The sequence below is a fragment of the Phaethon aethereus genome (genome assembly GCF_964289735.1).
Source record: "Phaethon aethereus genome assembly, chromosome: 25".
In the NCBI taxonomy this organism is placed as follows: domain Eukaryota; kingdom Metazoa; phylum Chordata; class Aves; order Phaethontiformes; family Phaethontidae; genus Phaethon; species Phaethon aethereus.
The window spans coordinates 3827226-3847642 of NC_138601.1; the positions used below are offsets into that span (position 1 = coordinate 3827226).

Below are 20417 nucleotides of genomic sequence, written 5' to 3' on the forward strand. Positions count from 1 at the left end.
AACTTGCAGAAAATAATAAAAGCTGATTGTCCCAGTCATCGTCTTTCCACAACACGACAAGATCTTTTCATGGAAGAGGTGACCTTTGAAGTGAACTAAAATGACAAGTAAGAGCTAGAACTGTACTGCTAAGTAAGAGCTAGAACTGTACTGCTTCAACCCATTTTCTTTCTTCATTTTGCCTGTCGCGGGATATGTTTGGCATTTCAGGCACCATGGCTTCAGTATCCGGCAGAAAGACCTATCTCTGGATGGGAAAAAACTCCCCGGAGAGCGTGGATCTTTCCCTTCACTGTTTTTCTCTCTCCTCCAGCTCTGACGGCAGCAGCCGGGCGCGGGAAGCTGGAGGTCTGCCGGCTCCTCCTGGAGCAGGGCGCCGCGGTGGCGCAGCCCAACCGCCGCGGGGTCGTTCCGCTCTTCAGCGCCGTGAGACAAGGCCACTGGCAGGTGAGCGGGTTCCTCGTGCCACCAGGATGGCCTGAAATGCAGGGTCAGACCATCCCTTCCATCTTGCTGAAATGTGGATGGAGAAGACAAACCCCCACTCTTTTGGGGAATGATCAGAGTGAGAAGTGATATTGATGCTTCAAACACCTCGAGCTCTTGCTGGCTACAGACAGCTTTTGCTGAAGTACTGTGTTATCTCCCCATTTGAGAAGCAAATGGGATGCTCTTGACTTAAAAGGCCATTTTTCCTGTCCTTATACCTCCGTTGCTTCTCCGGTGCCCTAATCTTGCAGCAGTAATCCTAGAGGGCACCGTGCCTTGGGAGCTGAGGTTTCAAGACATGGGGACCTCTGCTCTTTCTCAGCTCTGGCTTCTTCCGAGCTGGGTGTCTACGTACGACATGTGTTCCCAGCTGGGTCTCTACGTACGACGTGTGTTCTCGCTTTGTGTGTTGCAGATTGTAGACCTCTTGCTCACGCACGGCGCCGATGTGAACATGGCAGACAAGCAGGGGCGGACACCGCTGATGATGGCTGCATCTGAGGGACATCTGGGCACAGTGGAGTTTCTGCTTGCACAAGGTTAGAGCACATGCTCAGAAGTGTGTTGGAGACGGGCCACGGCAAGTCCCACCACACTGTCTCCTTCTGCACAGCTGAAGTTTGTAATGTAGGGGTGGGGATTGTAATCCCACACCTGGATCGGGCGGTGGAAGAGGTTCTCAGCACCATATCCAGCTTATTGGGGAGCAAGACCAGAATTGTCATAGCGTTAATCTTGGCTATCCGTTTTGTTGTCTGTGTTTGGTGCTCACAGCCTCAAACACACACATTTGAATTAGAAAATAGAATAACATACCACAGGTGCTTCGAGCATTGAGTTAAGAATATGCCCTTGGACCATGCCTGGAGCTTTCCCCTTAGACAAAAAAAGTCCACAGGTGATGTGATCGAACTGTCAGCATCGCCGTGGAACGGGCAGGCAAGACTCAACCATGGGACCAGAGTCTGGGACACGTTCTAACAGTTCCGTTTTTAGTGCTAGTATTGTTGCCCACATTTTTGACACCAACATCGGGAGGAGCATAAGGCCCTGACACAGGCAAGGATTTGGTGTATGTGTTGAAAATAGAATTCTTTTGAAGATAGTCTGCTCTTCAGCTTTGCACTCACAGGTTCACTTTGCTCAGCGCTTTCGGTGTCTAATAACTCTCCTTCACTAGGAGTTACTCAGTCAACAGGAACATGTTTCAGTTTTACTCATTTCTGCTGTACATGTTTGAGGTGAGTCAGAACAACACTCTGCCTGCAGCCTGTGTGAACACGATTATTTCTTCTTTCTGTAGTTCCTGAGATACTTTTTTTTTTTTTTTTTTACAAATAGCCAATATTTGTTTGGGTAATTTTCCATTCTTTTTCAGCTAGAAAAAGCATTTAATTCTTGTATTGTTATTTGGTATTTTTATTTCAGATAAGATCTCTGTTTGGGAAGGGATATTTTCTTCGTATCGTAAGTGACTGTGTCTGACCTCTTAGCCAAAATGTGAGACACTTGAATATTTTCCGTAGTAGTTGTAAGAATATTTTTTCACTGTAAAATTGCCAGGCTTCCAAAAACAAGTTTCTTACTGCCTGTCTGTTCTGAGCCACAGGCCAGTGGGATCCTTGCTGTTCAGTGCTGTAACCTGCATAGGAATGTGACAGAGATCAGTTTGAGGCATGAGTTTCCTGTGAATTAATTAAACTAATTCATTTATGATGTTCTGGTTTTTTAAAAATTTCAGATTAGCACTCTCCATGTTCGAGTTGTAATGTGCCCCCTTTTGCAGCTTGACTGAATCTGTGTAAAAGGCTTAAAATAAGTGATTTTTGCCAGACTTGAGAACTGTGCATGGTGCTTAAGACTGGTTCAGTGGAGGATGAAAATCCAGATAATCTGATCCTGGCTATGGGATCACCAGCAAATGGGCATAATGTTTCCCTGGCTCTTTGGACACTGAGAGCCCAAGAAGTCAAAAATACAACAATATTTTTTGCTTTAAAAGTTGTGATCTTCTAAATAGCTCAATAAACTCCACTACATAGGCTATAACACATGGTCCTAAAAAGTTAGCTCACGCCTGGGCGGAGTACAGTGATATATAGTGTATTTTAATTAAAGTGGCTTTGACAGTCCTGTTCAATGTTTCATTAAAATGAAAGTGTGTGAATCATAAGGCATAAGCATTAATTAGTGTGTTGCAAAGCGAATCTCATTTGACTGTACTTGATTAACACAGTCAGCGTTTGTAAACACTTTTTATTAACAGAGTTGCAGTCATCAATCAATCCTGAAATCCGAATTTTTAGAGTTACCTACTGCTCTGGCTTAACACCCAGAAGGACGTGTGAACGGTGCGTTAAACTTTCCTGGTAGCTCTGCTAAAGCTGGTATTTATACAGATCTGCGTGACAGAAAGCAAAGTAATTCTTGATGCTCCTTCTGTTTGGAGAGAGCTTGATTCTGAATCTCATTTTCCTGCAAAAATCAATCCCTCGATGTTTTTATTACCTCGGGGTACGCGCGGATGCTGCTCCTTGCTGCCTGTCTCGCGCCCCTGACGCACAGCGCTGAGCCGCGTCCCCGTGGCAGGTAGCCCTGCCTGGGCACTGCAGCTTTGGATGCACCTCTGTGCGGAAAGGATCCGGCATTCCCGGACGCTCCCTGCTTCTTCTTGATGCTCCGAGGGTCAGTTGTTTCTTTTTTTCTCTAGCTGGCTCATTGTTGCGTGCCTCCTGGATAACATACTAAATCAGAAACTCTTGCATTTAGCCAGTTCATTTTTTTTAGGGAAGGAGCAGCCCAGCCCTTCTCGGAAGCAAGCTGGGTTTACCCAGACAAAATCTTTCCCACTGCAGCAGGGATCGATCCCACGAGGTCACCTTAAGCCACTTGCCCTCGAAACCGTCAGCTTGTTTCATGTCTGACTGCCTTAATGCAAAGCAGGTCAGAGATCCCCGAAGGAGCGGAAGACGCCTTCGGAGTCGAGCAGAGGTTCTGCGGGGAGCCATGGCTGCACCGGGAGCTCGGCAGCTCTGCGGAGGTCGCGCCCGGCCTGCCTCGGAGCCGCGTTTTGGCATGGCTGAAGCGGCGCGCGTTGTCCGCTCGCTTAGACCTTCAGCTCACTTTGCTGCAGTGATAACCTGAAGCCTGTGCCTGTCACCCTGCGGAGTGCTGTGTCTCTGCCACTGGACTGGGAAAAGAGTGGGAAGGTTGAGTGGTGATGGGGCTTTCCAGCCTTCCCCCTTACTGCAGGAGCTTTCTCAGCTTCTCCAGAAGAGTCAGAGGAAAACACAAGAGGGGACTTGGACGGTTTGGCTGCAAGAAAGCAGCTGGTACACATAAGAAGGAATGAAATGAGGCTTTATCCCGCTTTGCTGAGGAAGAGTTGGCCTTGGGTCAGTTGAGGATCATCTGGAGGGCTTTCGCAGAGCTTCAGAAGGGTTCCTGGGTGCAGCGTGGGCAATGTGGGAGAGGGCTGGCAAGACAAGTTGGGAGTTTGTATTGTCATCCCTGAGCTTGTACATTTGAGCTGCCTTGCAGCCGGTGTCCCTCCTTGGCGTACCAGCTCGCCCCAGACGTCGTTGGCCACCTCCCTCGCTGGCACTCCGCGCAGCGAGCGGGAGGCTGCGGCTGTGCTGAGCGCTCGGGGCGGAGGTTCCTGAACATCGCCCGAGCAAATGTTCATGTGTCGTGCTCCTCCGCAAACCAAGATTTGTGCAAGCTGGAAGACATACCAGTTTGCCATCATCTGGGCAATGTGTCCTAACCGGGGGATCTGGCAGCTGGGATGAACGGGAAGGTTCAGGAAATTCACGTTACTCCCCCGCTTGCGGAGCTTTCTGGAGCCAGTGGAGATCTCATGCTGGGCAGTTTAGACTTTACCTCCAGGAAAAAAACACTGCAGCAGCAATTCATCCCAGCCTGCTGGCAGGAGCATCCCGCAGGTAGCCGCAGTTCCTCGGAGGAGCGGAGCTGATGCAAATCTCTCCTGCATGCTGGAGAGCCGGAGCCATGTGCCATGGCAACGGGAGTTGTCTTCATGCCACGAAGAGGAGTGTTCACTTAATGCTGCTGTTCGGATCTCGTAAGCGTATCCATATGCCGTATGAAGCAATACTGACCCGTTGGTATGGCAGCGCCATGTCTTCATCCAAGAAAATGTCAAGTCCCTCTCTCCTTGGCTTGCAGTTGGCAGTAGTTTATCCCACGGAGTTGTATTTATATTGGGTAAAGTTCAGGGAGAAATACTGCTGGAAATTGTGTCAATTTGGTTAAAGGGGAGGGAAGAGGGGAAAATACGTGCTTTTTTAGAAGAACTGAGCTGAATTGACTTAGTTCCCCTCTCTGCACCATGACCTGCTGAAACAGCAAAATGGTCTTCATCTCTGACTCGGGGAGGCTGGAACGGGGTTTGATTTTAAATAAATAAATAACTAAATAAAAACCCCCAGTTAAAAAGAAAGATTGATGTCTCAGATGAGGGATGTCAAATCCACCCTGCTGCTCAGATGGTGTTTGCCAGGAAAGCCTACAGAGCTAGGTGCGAAAAAGTTTGCAGCTCGGTGTGAATAAACTCATTTGCCACAGTTCCTGTCGGTGCATTTGAAGTTGCCGTGGAGGGCGGGATCCGCGGTGGGAGAAATGTTAATAAAGTACGTCCTAATTCTGTGCATAGCTCTGCAACAAATCGCTGTCGTCACTAAGCGGATGGCTTGTTCTGTCATAGTGCTCGACAACAGAGAGCTCTTCAGTGAGCTGCTGCTTGTTCTTCCAGGTGCCTCCATTGCTCTCATGGACAAGGAGGGCTTGACAGCCCTCAGCTGGGCTTGTCTGAAGGGACATCTCTCCGTGGTGCGTTCCCTGGTGGAGAACGGAGCTGCCACCGACCACGCGGATAAAAACGGACGCACTCCGCTGGACCTGGCAGCTTTCTACGGCGATGCAGAGGTGGTAAGTGGCCTGTAACACATGCAGAAGACGACAGGCAGTTGGTGTAAAAGCCTTCAAATAGTACAGTTTGGCTTGATGTAGCAGCAAGCATATAGAGTCCTGGCCCTCCATACGTGCAGGCGCTTCCGCAGAGGACAACGCATGAGACTGACGTGCTCTCAGACCCTGCAGAGGTGGTTTGAGCCCAAGCAGCGGAGCAGAGCAAGCTTTTGCTGGTCATACGTCCCCAGCAGCGCACAGAGGTCTCGCCCAGGAGCAGAACTGACTGTTGGGCTTCTCGTTGCAGGTTCAGTTTCTGGTGGACCACGGGGCCATGATTGAGCACGTTGACTACAGCGGGATGCGGCCCCTCGACAGGGCGGTGGGGTGCCGCAACACCTCGGTCGTCGTCACTCTCCTGAAGAAAGGAGCAAAGATAGGTAGGGAGAAGGGGACAACGCGCTGCCGGCTCTGTGCTCAGGCAGGACTCCGAGCAGCGGGGCTGGCTTCCTAGAAAATACAGGCGTAACATAGAGGCAGCCTCAGTCCCAGCTGCTGCTTCGTACTCCGAAAGCAGCCAGCAAGTCATGACTGCCTTGTTCTCTTTATTAAAACGGGGAGTATTTTTTTTGTGCTGTCGGATTACTTAGCAAAGTTAATCAATAAACCACTGTTTCTTTGGCAAGGTCTTTCCTCTGGTAATGCTTTTTCTATCTTTACTAGTCTGAGTCTACAAACGTACTATGTCCGTGCATTGCTGTGAGCTGCTGCGTTCACTCGCTCTGTGTATGCTTTCAGATCTTAGTGTTACCTGCACTGCGCCACACAGCTGCTCACGTTACGTTTTCCTGTGAAAGGGGATTTTGCTGGTGCATTGGCTTCTTTGCTGGCCGCCTCTCACAGCTGCTTTTTTCCTTTCTTTTTTTTTTTTTTCACCTTCATCCATTTTTTTTCCCCCTCTCTCCTACAACTTTTTGTTTTCTCCTTTCTTTGAAGGTTGTCAGACGTTACCGAGTCGCCCACGAGGTATATCTCATTGCTGTCAGCATCAGCTTCGATCTGATAGCTTTGTCAGCCTTGCTTTCTCCTGTTTGATTTAGCCTGCATGCGTCCCCAACACCTCTAATCTTTTAATTTACCTCACCTTCAAATAATTTTTTTAATGACTGTTGCAGAGAATAACTTGAACTCAAAAACTAACTTCCTTCCCCCAAAATGTATTGAATCTACTTACAGAATATTGTTGACTTATTCTTCACCCACACTAATGAGCGTCCCCAAATTTTTGCCAACCCTCCCAGTATTAGTCCTTGAGATAACAACTGGCTCTGCCCGGGCGGGCCCCTGCGCAGAGCCAGCCTGTCCCCGGCCCAACGGGCGGCTTCGGCACCGGCAGCACTTAGACACGACCTTTCCTTTGTCGTATTTCCCACCTTAATGGATTTTCTACTCTAATATTTCACATCTTGTGAAGCTGGAAATCACAGTCCACTTAAACACAAAACTCCTATCGACGGTCGAACTGCAGATTGCCTGGTACACTTCCAGAGATTTTAATTTAGAAATGTTTTTATGTAACCACTCTGATTTTTCCTTTTAAATCTGTTTTGTTTCCCCCACCCCAGCCGGTTCCACAATCAGCACTGCCCTCTTGTGGAACCGGCTCCCATCACTTCCCAGACCATCGTGGTGGAGGTGATTAGGATTAGCCTTAATGACTGCAAAGGAAAACCATTTGAATGTGGATGACGTTAATTTAAGTGCGAGAGGAATTGTCAGCTCAGTCATTTGGAGCGTTCTGCCCTTTGACCATGCCAAGTTGTTCTCTCCAGCAGAAATTCCCACCCCAGGATATTTTTTCCACCCAGCTTCCTACCACCCTTGCATTGTATGAGTTTTTTACCCATCATGCATCCTGTACACTACAGGTCCCGCAACATGGGCGATGGCAACCTCCAAACCAGACATCATGATCATCCTGTTGAGCAAGCTGATGGAGGAGGGAGACATGTTTTATAAGGTGAGAAGAGTGTTTTTGGAAAAAAACAAATTGACCGGATTGCAGCTTGCAGCACGACTTTGTATGAGGTTTTGCCCAGCCATGCTGCTGTCTTAACCCATGGCAAGCGAAAGCCACTGCTCGCAGCGTTCCTGTGTTCCAAACTGGTTTTGGTTAGTGGTGTTGGGGAGGGGGGGTTGATTGCCCAAATCTGTAACGAAGCTGAAGCAAAGCCAAGTCTCTCTGCATTCTGGATTTGAGCCAGCACTTCATTTCCTCTTTGGAAACACCAGAACCCAAGTGTTTTACATAGATTCAGAGTGCTGATGTCATTGCATCAGACCTGGCAACATTGTCATTACCCAGCAGGCTCACTGCTGTGGAACAAGGCTACAAGATAGTGTATCCCAGAAAAAACTTGTGGAAGAAACTTCTTGCAATGAAAACAGATTGTCAGGATGCAGATGGCTTTGTCGTGTCCTTTAGCCCATGGGAGGTGTTCCACCATTGCAGTTAGAGAGTCTTTTTTGCTCTGTGTTTATTTTAAGCTGATCTTTAAAACCTGGAGATTTGCACACACACACAAAATGTGCAAGTACAACAATGATTCACTGTTAGGCTCGAAGGGTGAAGCAGAAAATATGCAAAGCTGGCATTGTAACGAGTTATCTGCCAGAGATACATGATGCAGCTGAGAAACCTGAGTCTACGAGGTTTTACAGCTTACTATTCGTAGCTGCAAAATTTGTGTCTAGGTCATCATGAATTGCATGCGTCCTAGATCTCAGTTTGCCCTCTTTCTTTCACCCTAGCTGCCATGGCTGCCCCCCTCCAGGGTGCAGATCACCCCATCCCAAAAATAGGTGCCCAAAATAGTAAAGATGAGTCACCCTTTGAAGGTGACTGTTGCGTCCCAATAACTATTAAAGGAACCCAGTTGACAGGCTTAGATGTAGACACCTAATTTTTAGACATCTAAAGTCCAGGGAGATAAATCTCAACCTGTTTGTCCAACTTCAGAGCCCCATCAGTGCCGTAACATTTATCTTTGCTATTGCAGAGGCTTCTCTGAGCCCCAGGAACTTCACTCAAAGTCCCACACTTTGTGTTCTTTACCCTCCCTGGTGCTTATTAAGCTTTGGGTGTAGGGTGTTCTCCAGAAATGGGTTACTAATGAGCCAGCTCAAGAGACCATCCATCCAGAAACCAGATGGAGTTGTATCAAGTTAACATAACACAATTTCTGCTGTGTTTCCCACTGTAGCGTGACAATTCTCTACGAAGTGGGAGAACTCAACTTGCACAAGGCATCTGCATTTCCAGATCAGATGTTCCCTTGATCAAATGTTCTGGCTTTCCTTTCTAGAAAAGAGCTAAATAGTGAAGTCATGTTACCTTAACTATCTAAAACATTCATGAGGCTGGTGAGTGAGTTCTCTGCAGTGAAGTAAACTCAACCCAGGGATGTGTTTTGACATGTTCTCCTTCTCTTAGAAAGGTAAAGTGAAAGAGGCTGCCCAGCGCTACCAGTATGCTCTGAAAAAATTCCCCAGGGAAGGGTTTGGAGAAGACCTGAAAACCTTCCGCGAGCTGAAAGTGTCGCTCCTTCTCAACCTCTCCCGCTGTCGAAGGAAAATGAACGTAAGTCTCCCCACTCTTCATGGCCTTAAGCGCAAGCTGCCAGCTTTCTGCCTGTGCACAGAGACATGTCCATCCTGTAATCGTGCTTTGACCTCTGGGATCTCTCCTCTGTGTAACCTGGTTGTCCTTCACAGAGCACTGACATTTTATAATTCAAAAGAAGTATTGACTTAATATGCATTTCTGATGATTAAAAATTCATTGCTATGTTTATAGCTTTTTGAATTTTTTATTACTCCCTTTTGATGATGATGTGAATTGGGGGTGGAGGCATTTTCCAGATTTCTAGGGCAGCGGTGAGGGAGGAGCCAGGAGATGTGCTCCTTTGAATACTAATTAATTTAAAATGAAGGAGCATATGCTTAGGGGGCTAGCGCTTCCCCGGGGCAGTGACTCATCCAGAAACACCCCCACACGCTCCCTCTCCTCCCAGAACTGCCAGATCACTGTCACTCTCCCCGCTCCAATCCTGCAGCATCAAGCGACCAATTTCTGCAGCTTGTCTGAGCTTCCAGCAGAGAAGTGCCACCTCCCCCTTGCTCTGCGTGCAGGGATTTCACCTCTACAACCTAAAGTCTCCGTAGACTCAAAAAGTGAAATCTCCACTGAGGCCATGAGCCAGTGAAGATTACACTGGAGGGAAGGGATTTTTGTGACACCTTCATTTTTTTAAGCGGTGAGGGAGACGGATGAAAAGCAATGGAAGTAAAATCTTAAATGCTGATGAACAAACACCACAGTTTGTAGAAAAAGTGTGAACCTTTTCTTTAAACAAGCCAACTCGCAGCTAAGCCTGCGCTTTAAGGACAAGATTTTCAGTTTACTGTTAACTGGGGAATTCTAGGTTTTGTGGTAGAAAATTTCAGGGCGTTGTAATTGTTCCTGCAGTTTTTGCATCTATAGATGAGACCATAAAGGTACCTACGTCTTGAGTCCATTCCTAGTTTAGTCTGTTGGACAATACCTCTTCAGTAACTGCTACTGAAGATACAAACAACAGTATGAGCTTCCCCAGGCAGGACATCCAGATAGCAAACTCCAGTGTGGACACCTCAGGGGAGATTAAACCTCACCCTGGGTTTTGCTAAGGTCCAGCAGGCCTTACTTGCTCCTGTGTGGCTGGGCAGCGCGGCCCCAGTGGCCATCGTGTGCTCATAAGCTTCATTTCTAGAAGATGGAGTTTGTTTATTGAGTTTTTGAGCAAATCAGGAGTACTTGGGTGCTGTCTCCCAGAACTGCTCAGGGTCATAGCCCAAGTCAGCGATCCAAAGCAGTCTTCGGTTGTGAAACAAAAGCCCCTCCGCTGAGAAGAGGTCTCCTTTGCGAGCGCTCAGCTGAGCTTTGCGGTACATGAAGCGTTCGGGACAAGGCGAGGGAGGACAGCCGGCAGGGTTTGAACCGTAGCTGATAGTCTGATGGCACTGCCACACGAAAGCACCCAGAGCAGTCTCCAGCCCGTGCTGTCACCCTCTCCCTCCTCACTCCCAAACGAGCCTCCCACGTGAGGTGTAGGGGCGAGGCAAGAAACAGTGGAACGGGTTGCACTAGTAGGAGAACTTTGCCGGGCAGGTCCTGTTTGTAGCTAGTCCCTTCCTTCATGTGCAGTTTTATTCAGCCCCTTCAAAGTCTGTCAGTGTGTTGCGGAGTGGGAAGCAGAGGGCGTGGGAAAGGTTTCCTATTGCTTTCAACTGTGGAAAAAAACCTTTCATGAGATTACATTCCAGCCTCTGCAAGACCAGATGTTTCCTCAAGACTGTAGGCTGTTGGAGAGGGGTTGCATGCACTTGTTGGGGACACAATGAGAACGGAGCCACTGGCACGCTGGCCTCTGTGGGTGCTGACAGCATCCAGCGTTACGAGAGGGCTTTGAGTCTTTGGATGTGCCATTGTAGCTCTCTGGCTGTAAATGATGTCGAATCCATGTGAAACATTCCAGTACCATCAGGTTTTCCAAGTTTATGTGCAAAAATAATGTCCATATTAAGTTTGTTTTCTTCCCAAACTGTATATTTTTTTTTTACATCTATATCTATTCAATTACTTATCTGCACACCTATTGTAATGACAGGATTTTGGAATGGCGGAGGAATTTGCTACTAAAGCACTGGAGCTGAAACCGAAATCTTATGAAGCTTACTATGCAAGAGCAAGGGCCAAACGCAGCAGCAGGTGAGGAGAGAGAGGGAAAAGTGCGAGGGCTGGTCTCTTCAAGCCTGGCCACACCGACGTAGGCATCCACCATGCAAAACTGTGTCGGTGTCCCCATGGGAAGAAATGGGAAAGGAACATTCATTAATGAGATTACAAACCTGTCAAACTCCAAAGTAACACCCTTCCCTCATTTGGTAATTTCTGGAGACAGATGAATGCAGATGTTTTGAGAGGTTCGTCTTAGCTGAACTTTGTCTGAACATCTTACTACACTGGAAACCTTTACACCAAGATTGGGCATTCTTTTTAAAAATACACTTTAGTTCAACCACAACCTGGACTCGAAGCAAAATATGACTCATGGAAGCCCTGTGGCCTGTGTTATGCAAGAGGGCAGACTTACTCACCACAGTGAGCTCTTCTGGCCTTAAAATCTCTGAATCTCTCTGTCCTGCAGCACTTTGTGCAAGGCAAAAACTGCTGAGTAGCTGTGCAGTGACTGCGCTGGGATCTCTCTGCACCTCAGATGGAGCCCCGGAGGCTTCCCTTGTAAACCTCCCTGAAGGCTGAAGGACGTGAGATTAGATTCATTTCAAATCAATGCCATTCCTAAATGAGCAGGAGGGCTTGCTTTTGAGTCATACGCTCGAGGGCTGGGCGCACGGTCGTCTTGCTTTTAACCGGTAGCCAAGATGCCTTGCATGACAGTGCAGAGAATGGCCAGTAGCCAGAGGTATGTCGCGTCCACCTCTGCAGACATCGTAGCTCCGCAGACACCACCACCGCCTGACCTTCCGTGCTGGAGGGGATGTGTGGAACCGGGCTCCAGGCCCAGCTGGTGCTGCGCTGCCTGGTCCGCCAGGTCTCGATGAGGGAGGTGAAGCCGTGACCTGCTGTTCTGCAGAGAGCGGCTGCTAGCTGAGCCACACTGACCTCACGCCTTCCCTTTAATGGTTGTCCTCTCCGTTGTTTCCAGAGCCCTTGTAAGATAGCATAAGAACTGGCTTCCTTTCCAGATGATCCCAGCCTCCCCACGTACAAGCATCCTTTTCTCCCCAGGTCCCTCCAGCAGAAACCGTCACCGCTTTGGCTTTTCTTCTGTTTTCCCAGTCTGTGCACCCCTGAGGTCAGCGCAGTCCGGGAAACGGGAGGCTCTTCCATCCTCCTCCTGATTTTCAATGGCTTGTGCAAAAGCTTTGGCTGGTGTTGGGAGGTGCGGGGGGAGGTTTCTCTGTGATCATCCCCCCCGCAGATGACAGTCATGGTTTTGCTTAAAAGCGAACAGTGTCCCTGTAAATGACAACCCCCTTCCCTGACCCCCCACCTCCCTTCTACTCCTCCCAGCTGGCCTTTCCCTTGCAAAGGCTTCCCCGAGGGGCTTGCGCTCCCGAACGTTGCTCAATTCCTTTGTTCTGAAGAAGTTCGCCAAATCCAGTGCAAAACTGGGGAGATGGGCCTTGCCTAAAGCGCCGACCCGTGGGAGCCCCTGCGCTCTGGAGCCGGCCCCGACGCTCTGTGGTCTTGGCGTCAGGCAGAAGCTAAATTTTCGCTGGCGTAAGCAGTTGCAACTCTGTCAAAGCTGTGCTTGTTTACAGCAGCAGTGCGCCGGGCTCTTGGTTACCGCTGCTTTGGTTTCCCCTCTGCTGACGGAGGGGCAAAGCTCGTGGTGGTGCCGGGAGGAGTAATTAATTAGCCTGTAACGCGCACTGCAGAGGACAGACGTCTTTACTGGGTTGTGCCATCTCGGGACTGTGTTGCCCGCTTCCCCAGAATGGCTAGCAGTGTTTTCCTTCAGTTTGGATAAAATAAATCCGAGGGAGGCACGTAAGGCAGAGTTTGAGAGACGCAGCCAGCGGTAGCAATCGCAGACGTCTTCCTCAGTAACATGGACAAGCCACTTAGCCCTCAGGAGCCTCCCAGAATGGCTCCATTCAAATCCAGAGTAATTTCAGTTCTCATTTCTGTCCTTTGTCAAGCAGGCAGTTTTCAGCAGCCCTGGAGGACCTGAACGAGGCCATCAAGCTGTGTCCCAACAACCGTGAGATTCAGCGGCTGCTGATGCGGGTGGAGGAGGAGTGCAGGCAGGTGCAGCAGCAGCAGCAGCAGCAGCCGCCGCCGCCGCTCCCGGTGGAGCCTGAACCTGAAGCCCAGCATGAAGAGCTGTATTCTGTGCAAGATATCTTTGAGGAGGAATACCTTGAGCAGGATGTAGAAAACATTTCCATTGGTTTGCAGACTGAGTCCAGGCCAAACCAAGGACTGCCCATCATCCAGAGCCCACCTCCGTCCCCGGCTCACAGGGACTCAGCCTATATTTCTGGCTCACCTCTTGGCTCTCATCAGGTCTTTGATTTCAGGTCCAATAGTTCCGTGGGTTCACCAACCAGGCAAGGGTACCAGTCCACGTCTCCTGCTCTGTCTCCGACGCACCAAAACTCACATTATAGACCCAGTCCTCCGCACACGTCCCCTGCTCACCAGGGCTCCTCTTACCGCTTCAGCCCACCTCCCGTCGGAAGTCAAGGGAAGGAGTATCAAAGCCCACCACCTTCTCCTCTTCGTAGAGGTCCTCAGTATCGTGCCAGCCCCCCAGCAGAAAGCATGAGCGTTTATAGGTCACAGTCCGGTTCCCCGGTTCGTTATCAGCAAGAACCTAGCGGAGTCAGCCAGCTCCCCGGTAGACCAAAGTCTCCTTTATCCAAGATGACACAGAGGTCTTTCCAGATGCCCCAGCTCCCCGTGGCTGTGCCACAACAGGGGCTGAGGCTGCAGCCAGCCAAGGCGCAGATCGTGAGGAGCAACCAGCCCAGCTCCGCCATCCATTCGAGTACTGTCATCCCCACCGGTGCTTACAGCCAGGTTGCCCACTCAATGGCCAGCAAGTACCAGTCAGCATCGGGGGAAATGGGGGTTAGCCAGAGCAGGTTGGTCTACCAGGGCTCCATCGGTGGAATCGTAGGTGACAGCAGACCGGTGCAGCACGTTCAGGCGAGCCTCAGCGCAGGAGCGATCTGTCAGCATGGAGGGCTGGCTAAAGAAGACCTTCCGCAGAGACCATCCTCGGCGTACAGAGGGGGTATGAGATACAGCCAGACACCTCAGATCGGGCGAAGCCAGTCCGCTTCCTACTATCCAGTGTGTCACTCGAAGCTTGACCTGGAACGTTCTTCCCTCCCCGCCAGCCAGCTGGGCTCTCCAGATGTGTCTCATCTCATAAGAAGGCCCATCACAGTTAATCCCAGCGAAATCAAGCCTCACCCGCCGACTCCGAGGCCCCTGCTCCACTCTCAGAGCGTTGGCCTCCGCTTCTCTCCTTCCAGCAATAGCATCTCCTCCACCTCCAACCTGACTCCCAACTTCCGCCCTTCTGCTTCGATTCAGCAAATGGAGATTCCCCTCAAGCCAGCTTATGACAGATCGTGCGATGAACTTTCTCCGGTCTCTCCCACGCAGGGGGGTTACCCCAGCGAGCCAGCCCGTTCCCGGACCACGCCGTTCATGGGAATCATAGATAAAACCGCTCGGACTCAGCAGTACCCCCATCTCCATCAGCAGAACCGGACCTGGGCTGTGTCGTCAGTGGACACCGTCATTAGTCCCACATCTCCTGGCAATCTCCCCCAGCCTGAATCATTTAGCCCGCCTTCTTCAATCAGCAACATTGCCTTTTATAACAAAACCAACAATGCACAGAATGGCCATTTGCTAGAGGAAGACTATTACAGCCCCCATGGGATGCTGGCCAATGGGTCCCGGGGAGACCTCCTGGAGAGAGTCACCCAAGCCTCCTCGTATCCTGACGTCAAGGTGGCAAGGACACTGCCGGTGGCACAGGCCTACCAGGACAACCTGTACAGGCAGCTCTCCAGGGACTCCAGGCAAGGGCAGACATCCCCAATCAAACCAAAGAGACCATTTGTGGAGTCTAATGTGTAAAAGATGCTTGTTGGAGTAAGACCCTCATGTTTTCAGCACACACTTCCAAGCTTGATTTCCATGCATATTATTATTATTTTTATTTCCCTTTGGTAGCTACATGACCAAGTTTCTCCGGTACTTTGTGTGGTGGTCAGACAGCCATGCACGTGCTCCAGCCCTTTTCGTTTCCCAGCTGACCGTGAAGCCAACATCAGCCAAGCCAGTATCATTTGCCCAATTCCAGCTAAGTTCCCAACCAGGATATCTTAGTACGTGGTGTGGGGTGGTCCAGAAATGTCCCCTACGCAGCGGGAGGTAACCAGCTCTTTTTCAAGAGACAATCGCATTCGATTTAAATTGGTTTCTTTTGTCTTGATGAGCTCTTATTCAATTCTGCCGGGAATTACTAGCGGGAGCAGAGCAGGGATCACAGGAGCCTTTCCCAAGGCTGCATCCGCAGGTCCGCGTGCCAGCTGGGTCGCTTGGCTCTTTGCCTGCAAACAGCAAATTACCCGCCGCGAGCGAGGGCGCGATGTGTTTTAATACCAAGTAGCTATGCACAAGAACCGTCCTGCTTCAGCTGGGTTCTAGCGGTTTAATCCGAATTGGATTCCTTCGTTATTTAATCGCGGCGGCGGCCAGAAGGGGTGGGGACCGCACGGTGCTTTGCTGCTTCGCAAGCTGCCTGCCGGGTGACCCGACGCTGATTTGCTCTGGGGCGTTTTACAGGCGTTGAGAGATTAAAGTTGGCCCTTTCTATGAGCTTTAATCAGAAGGGAATTGGCCAGAAGCCTCTTGCGTGTGAACTGGGATTGCAACAACTTCTTCGCACCGTTAGCAGACGACTGCACCTCGTGCACAGCACTGCGTTTTCGTTGGGGCGGTTTAATGTTGGGGGTGTCGTTTGTTGGGGTTTTTTTACTCGCACGGGAAAACACAAATCTGACTTAGAAAATGGTATTCAAGGAGGAAAATGCTGTTTTTTAAATTTTTTTTTTTTTTTTTTTTTAATGGTGAGGATGCAGAACGTGGCACGATGGTTCCCGAGACAGGAAGGGTCCTTCTGCAAACCCTGCCCGTCGGCTCGCTCCCACCCGGGGAGCCGGTGCTGCAGCAAGGGCTGCGCTCCTCTTTAAGATCCGTTCCCAAAAATCTTGGAAAGCGATTGCGCTATTCTGTACCTGTAAATGGTAGAGACCATGGTTTGCTTTTTAAAGACCTGTAGTTAAAAGAGAGAGATTTATAATTTATTTATGTGGTCTATTTCAGGACATTTTTTGGTTTGGGTTGTTCTTTCTTTTTGTTTTAAATCAAGTGCACATCACATCAAGACAGTGTGAAAAGCAGGGGACGCTTCCAAAATCCTTTTTATAGGATTTTCAATAATTTTTCAGTTATTCTCTGAAATTTGGGGGGGGGGTGAAGGGACTTTCTTTACAGATTCATTTCTTACTGGTGGGTTTGTAATCTGCCTTTTCAGTTACTGAGGGCGAAGGGTGGGACGATCGGGGGGGAGAGCGATAACCCTGTAGCTTGTTTTAAAGCGAAATAGTGCCTGTTGCCCATGCTGAACCTCGCGCGTATCAACCCGCAAGAGCGATTTCGGCGCCGAGCAGGGGAGCGGTACCTTTCGGTGTTTCCAAAGGGCTATGCGAATAGATGGCAAGACTTCTGAACCAAATCATGGGGTCCAACCTCCGCTGGCGTAAATGAGCATATCCCCAGCGCGACGTCAGTGCGGCTGCATCCGTTTACACCGGATAAGGGCTTGGCCTGAAACTCTTCAGCAAACCCTGGCTTTTTTTTTTTTCCGTGTGTGTGGATCAGCAGATCTCATTGCTGTTTGGTTGCCTAAGTTGCTCAGAGCAAACTGGGACGTGCACAGCTGGGGACGATGGAGGCTTGTGTCTCGTAGACACGTTGAGAGCGTTCGGGGAAGGGGATTCCTCCAGGGGGGTTGGAGATTTTTGTGCTCTTTTGGGCTATTTAGTATTTGTCCAAGCCAGTAGTTGGATTGAGGCTGACCTTTTCTTTCTGGAGGTGCAGCCCAGTGCTGACTCCTTGCTTTATTACAGGGCTCTGTAAAGCGGGGCGTAACTGGGAGACCCCTCGGGCAGGCGGGCTCCCCGCGGCCGCGGGGACACTCGGCTCCCTGCGCTATTTCTCTCCTTGCAAAGGGGGGGTGATGATTTTTTTTTTTTCCTCCCCTTCCTCTCTGCTTTTGAAGCACCACGTCCTGCTTTGTAAGGAATAACCGATTCCTTCTCCTCCGCGTACAGTGCGCCTGTAGCCAGGGCACGCGTATCCCTGGGTCTGGAGTAGCACCAGTCGCTTTGCTCAACGCCTCCCATCCTCCAACCTTCTGATGGAGTGAGCGGCTTCCTACCTTTAGTTGCTTCTTTGAAAGGAAAAAGTAACCAAATTCAGCCCCGTCCCTATTCTGCGCGGCCGAGCGAGGCGCGCCACGGCCGTGAGCCAGTTCTCTCCGCTGAGACGCAAACGGGACGGTCCGAGAGCAGCGATGCGAGAACCGCCCGTGCTTTGCTTTCGCCGTTCGCTGCCTTGTGCTGCCAGTACTGTCCTTCCGAAACGTCCCCTCCCAGCACTTCCCTGTATGACTTCTGGGTTTATGAAGATGTTTTAAGGGAAAAAGAAAACAGCTCACACTTTTAACACAAACGCCAAGCTGAAAGAAGGCTTAAATACTGCGGCGTGCAGGTTTTTTCACGATACCACGTGTTACATTTTTCACAGGACTCTTGCACTAATGGTTTTCCATCTGTTCTCTCTGTAAATGGGTGCACTTTACTGTTTGAATTTGTTACTATGATAAATTACTGGATATTTAAGCGTGAGTAGTGTCTTCATTAGAAAATAGCGAAACAGCTCTTGTCTCTTAGTGTATTTTTAAAAAAAAAAGAAAATAGAAAAGAAACGAAGCAATGAATCATCATTTATAGCACAAGAACCGACTCTTGTATATAAGCATCAACAGATTGAGTAATTTTTAAATACAAACTTACTTGCAGTGGTTTTAAAGCGCTTCCCCAGCAATTCTCTTTAGGGACAGCTGGGGCAGGATGGCTGCTGTAGTCCCCGCGTGGGTACGGAGCACACCTCTCCCTGGAAAAGCCGTTCTTAACACAGTCCCCTGCGTCCTCAAAGTCACGATTTGGATTTGGCGTGGACGAAAAGCAGAGGCCGTTTTCGTACTGTGCTGTCGTGCGTGGTCCTGTTGTGAAGCGCGCTGCTGTGCACGTGGCTCGGTGGAGCACGAGGCTCCGATCTCGCCTGGTGTCCTGTCATCATGGATGTTGCGGGAGCACCTGCAGCGTTTCAGACACGGTGCTGTCTCATCCGTCCGTGCAACGCGTTTAATTAGTCTTTGAGTAATTAAGATGTGGGACAATGCTGCCAGCCAGCGCCTCCGTCCCCTCCCCGGCTGCCGTGGCACCGCTGGCGAGCCCACATCTTGCGAGCGAGTAGGGTTCTTGGGTGCACCGAGTAAACCAGGTTCTTGATGACATTGAAACCTCGGGGTTTGGTTCTTGGGCGCGTCGGGTAGGCGATGCTGAAGCCGACCTTCCCACCAGCCGTCCCTCGTCCCCTGCCCGCAGCCGCTCCCAGGGCTGGGTGTGCCGCCGCAAAGCTGGAATCTTCTCTCCCAGCTTCGGGTGCGGATGTCTGCCACGACCCTCGGTGGGGATTCACCGGCTCCTGCTTTGTCTCCCAGGCTGGGAGGTTGCTCTGGTCCCAGGGGAGGGGACACCCGCCTGGTGGGGGGCTGCGCAGGGGTCCCCACCAGCCAGGCTGGGGATGGCGTTGGAGGGCTTTGAAGACAAGTCTTTGGAGGGCGTCTGAGGTGCTTAGGAAAGGGAATGTTTCACAGAGTGATCCCTTGGGATCCGTCTGCCGCGTGGCACCGGTGCCTGCAGCTGGGTCCGTCCGAGCACTGAACTTTTTGGGTTTTTTTCTTTAAGCTGGCTGTAAAGAAGACCGCTTGGCTAGTGTGAACGTTTGTGTGTGCGTATGACAAATACCTGAGCCATACTTGGATTAGGTCCGGAACCGGGGTGGCTACTAAATTTGGAGCCATTCGGTCCCCTCGTACAAAGGTTGCTGTATGAGCAGGGTTACCCAGAAGAAGTCTAGCTAAAACCGAAGTGCCAGCTCCGCCTTACCTAGAGAAAAGCAAGCCGGTGTGCCTGCTCGTCCCCCGCCCTCCTTGCAGGGGGTCCGTGGGGAGCTGTCCTGAGCTCTTTGGTGGTTGTGCTTTGCTTTGGTCTGGGGAATTCAAGGTAACTCTCTTACTGGGATTAACGATGTTTAACCAAGGGCTTAGGGGCAGAGCTGTTGAACCCGCTGGGACCTCTGCGGATAAATGCCTTCACCCCGTGCTGGTTGCTCTACGCAAAGTCTGGTGGGGTGCGTGTTGGACACAAAGCACAATGGTCGAAAGTTAATCTGCGTCTTTTTCAGATACGTGTGAATAATTGCTGGATTTTCAGTCAATCAAACTCTTTTTTTCTAATACAAACTACTAAGGGCTCAATTCTTTAGCAAGATGCGTTCGTGTCCAACTCCGGACTCTACAGGTGGATCTCACCGCAACTGCTACAGACCTACCTGAGAGAAAACACAGCTAGCGTGACCGTCACCGGGAAAGCCAACGGACACCAAACCCACCCACCGTATCCTTTCCTCCTGCTCATTTTCTAGCTGTCACGGTACTGGGGAGTCAGCAGCCGGGTCCTGTCTGACGGGATCACATCCTATAGTCACGAAAACAGGGCTGCTTTGCCACAGGACTCTGTCCCCTCTGGGTGACGCCGGCCGGGGACGGCGGCGCGGCTGTGGGTCATCTCCTCCGGCGCGTCGGGGTTGTGCCGGGTGGGTGGGAAAGCCTCGGGCCCAGGGAGCTGGGTCCCTTCGCCGTGGGTCTGCCTTGCTGTGTACTGATAAGCCAGACACGGAGAGCTGCGCCGTGTGCTACGTAAAGTCCGTTTTGTTGCTACACTGATAACCCAGAGACTCGTGTGGACTCTGCCAGTACCACCGGTGTCATCCCTGTCCAGCCTTTTCTTTCCCATAGTGTTGCATTCAGCGTTTCGTCTCCCTCCCGTCTTCACACCCAGGAGGATCCGAGTTCGGTACAAACACGTACAGTACACGCACCTTGTGCTTTGTACAATTCCCTGGTTGCCATCCTCCGAGACACTTGCTGGGAAGATCTTTAAGACACTTAAATTTTCCTTTAGCTTTTCTATAATTCTGATGTAAAGGACTTTCT

The 20417-nt window shown here is 50.3% G+C and overlaps 1 protein-coding gene across 3 annotated transcripts in view; it reads left to right on the forward strand.

Moving 5' to 3' along the window:
* TANC2 (tetratricopeptide repeat, ankyrin repeat and coiled-coil containing 2) overlaps positions 1–15145 on the forward strand; it is a gene marked incomplete at both ends in the record, with an annotated part of 209210 nt that extends 194065 nt beyond the window's left edge. For 2 of the 3 annotated variants that reach the window (XM_082010630.1, XM_082010631.1), the window contains 9 exons: positions 314–447; positions 905–1028; positions 5264–5439; positions 5726–5858; positions 6415–6444; positions 7347–7438; positions 8912–9058; positions 11127–11227; positions 13189–15145. In XM_082010630.1, the coding sequence (XP_081866756.1) occupies positions 314–447; positions 905–1028; positions 5264–5439; positions 5726–5858; positions 6415–6444; positions 7347–7438; positions 8912–9058; positions 11127–11227; positions 13189–15145 (2894 nt within the window). The remainder of the gene's footprint in view (positions 1–313; positions 448–904; positions 1029–5263; positions 5440–5725; positions 5859–6414; positions 6445–7346; positions 7439–8911; positions 9059–11126; positions 11228–13188) is intronic. The other variant, XM_082010632.1, reaches the window with a different exon arrangement.
* Between the last annotated feature and the right edge of the window lie 5272 nt (positions 15146–20417).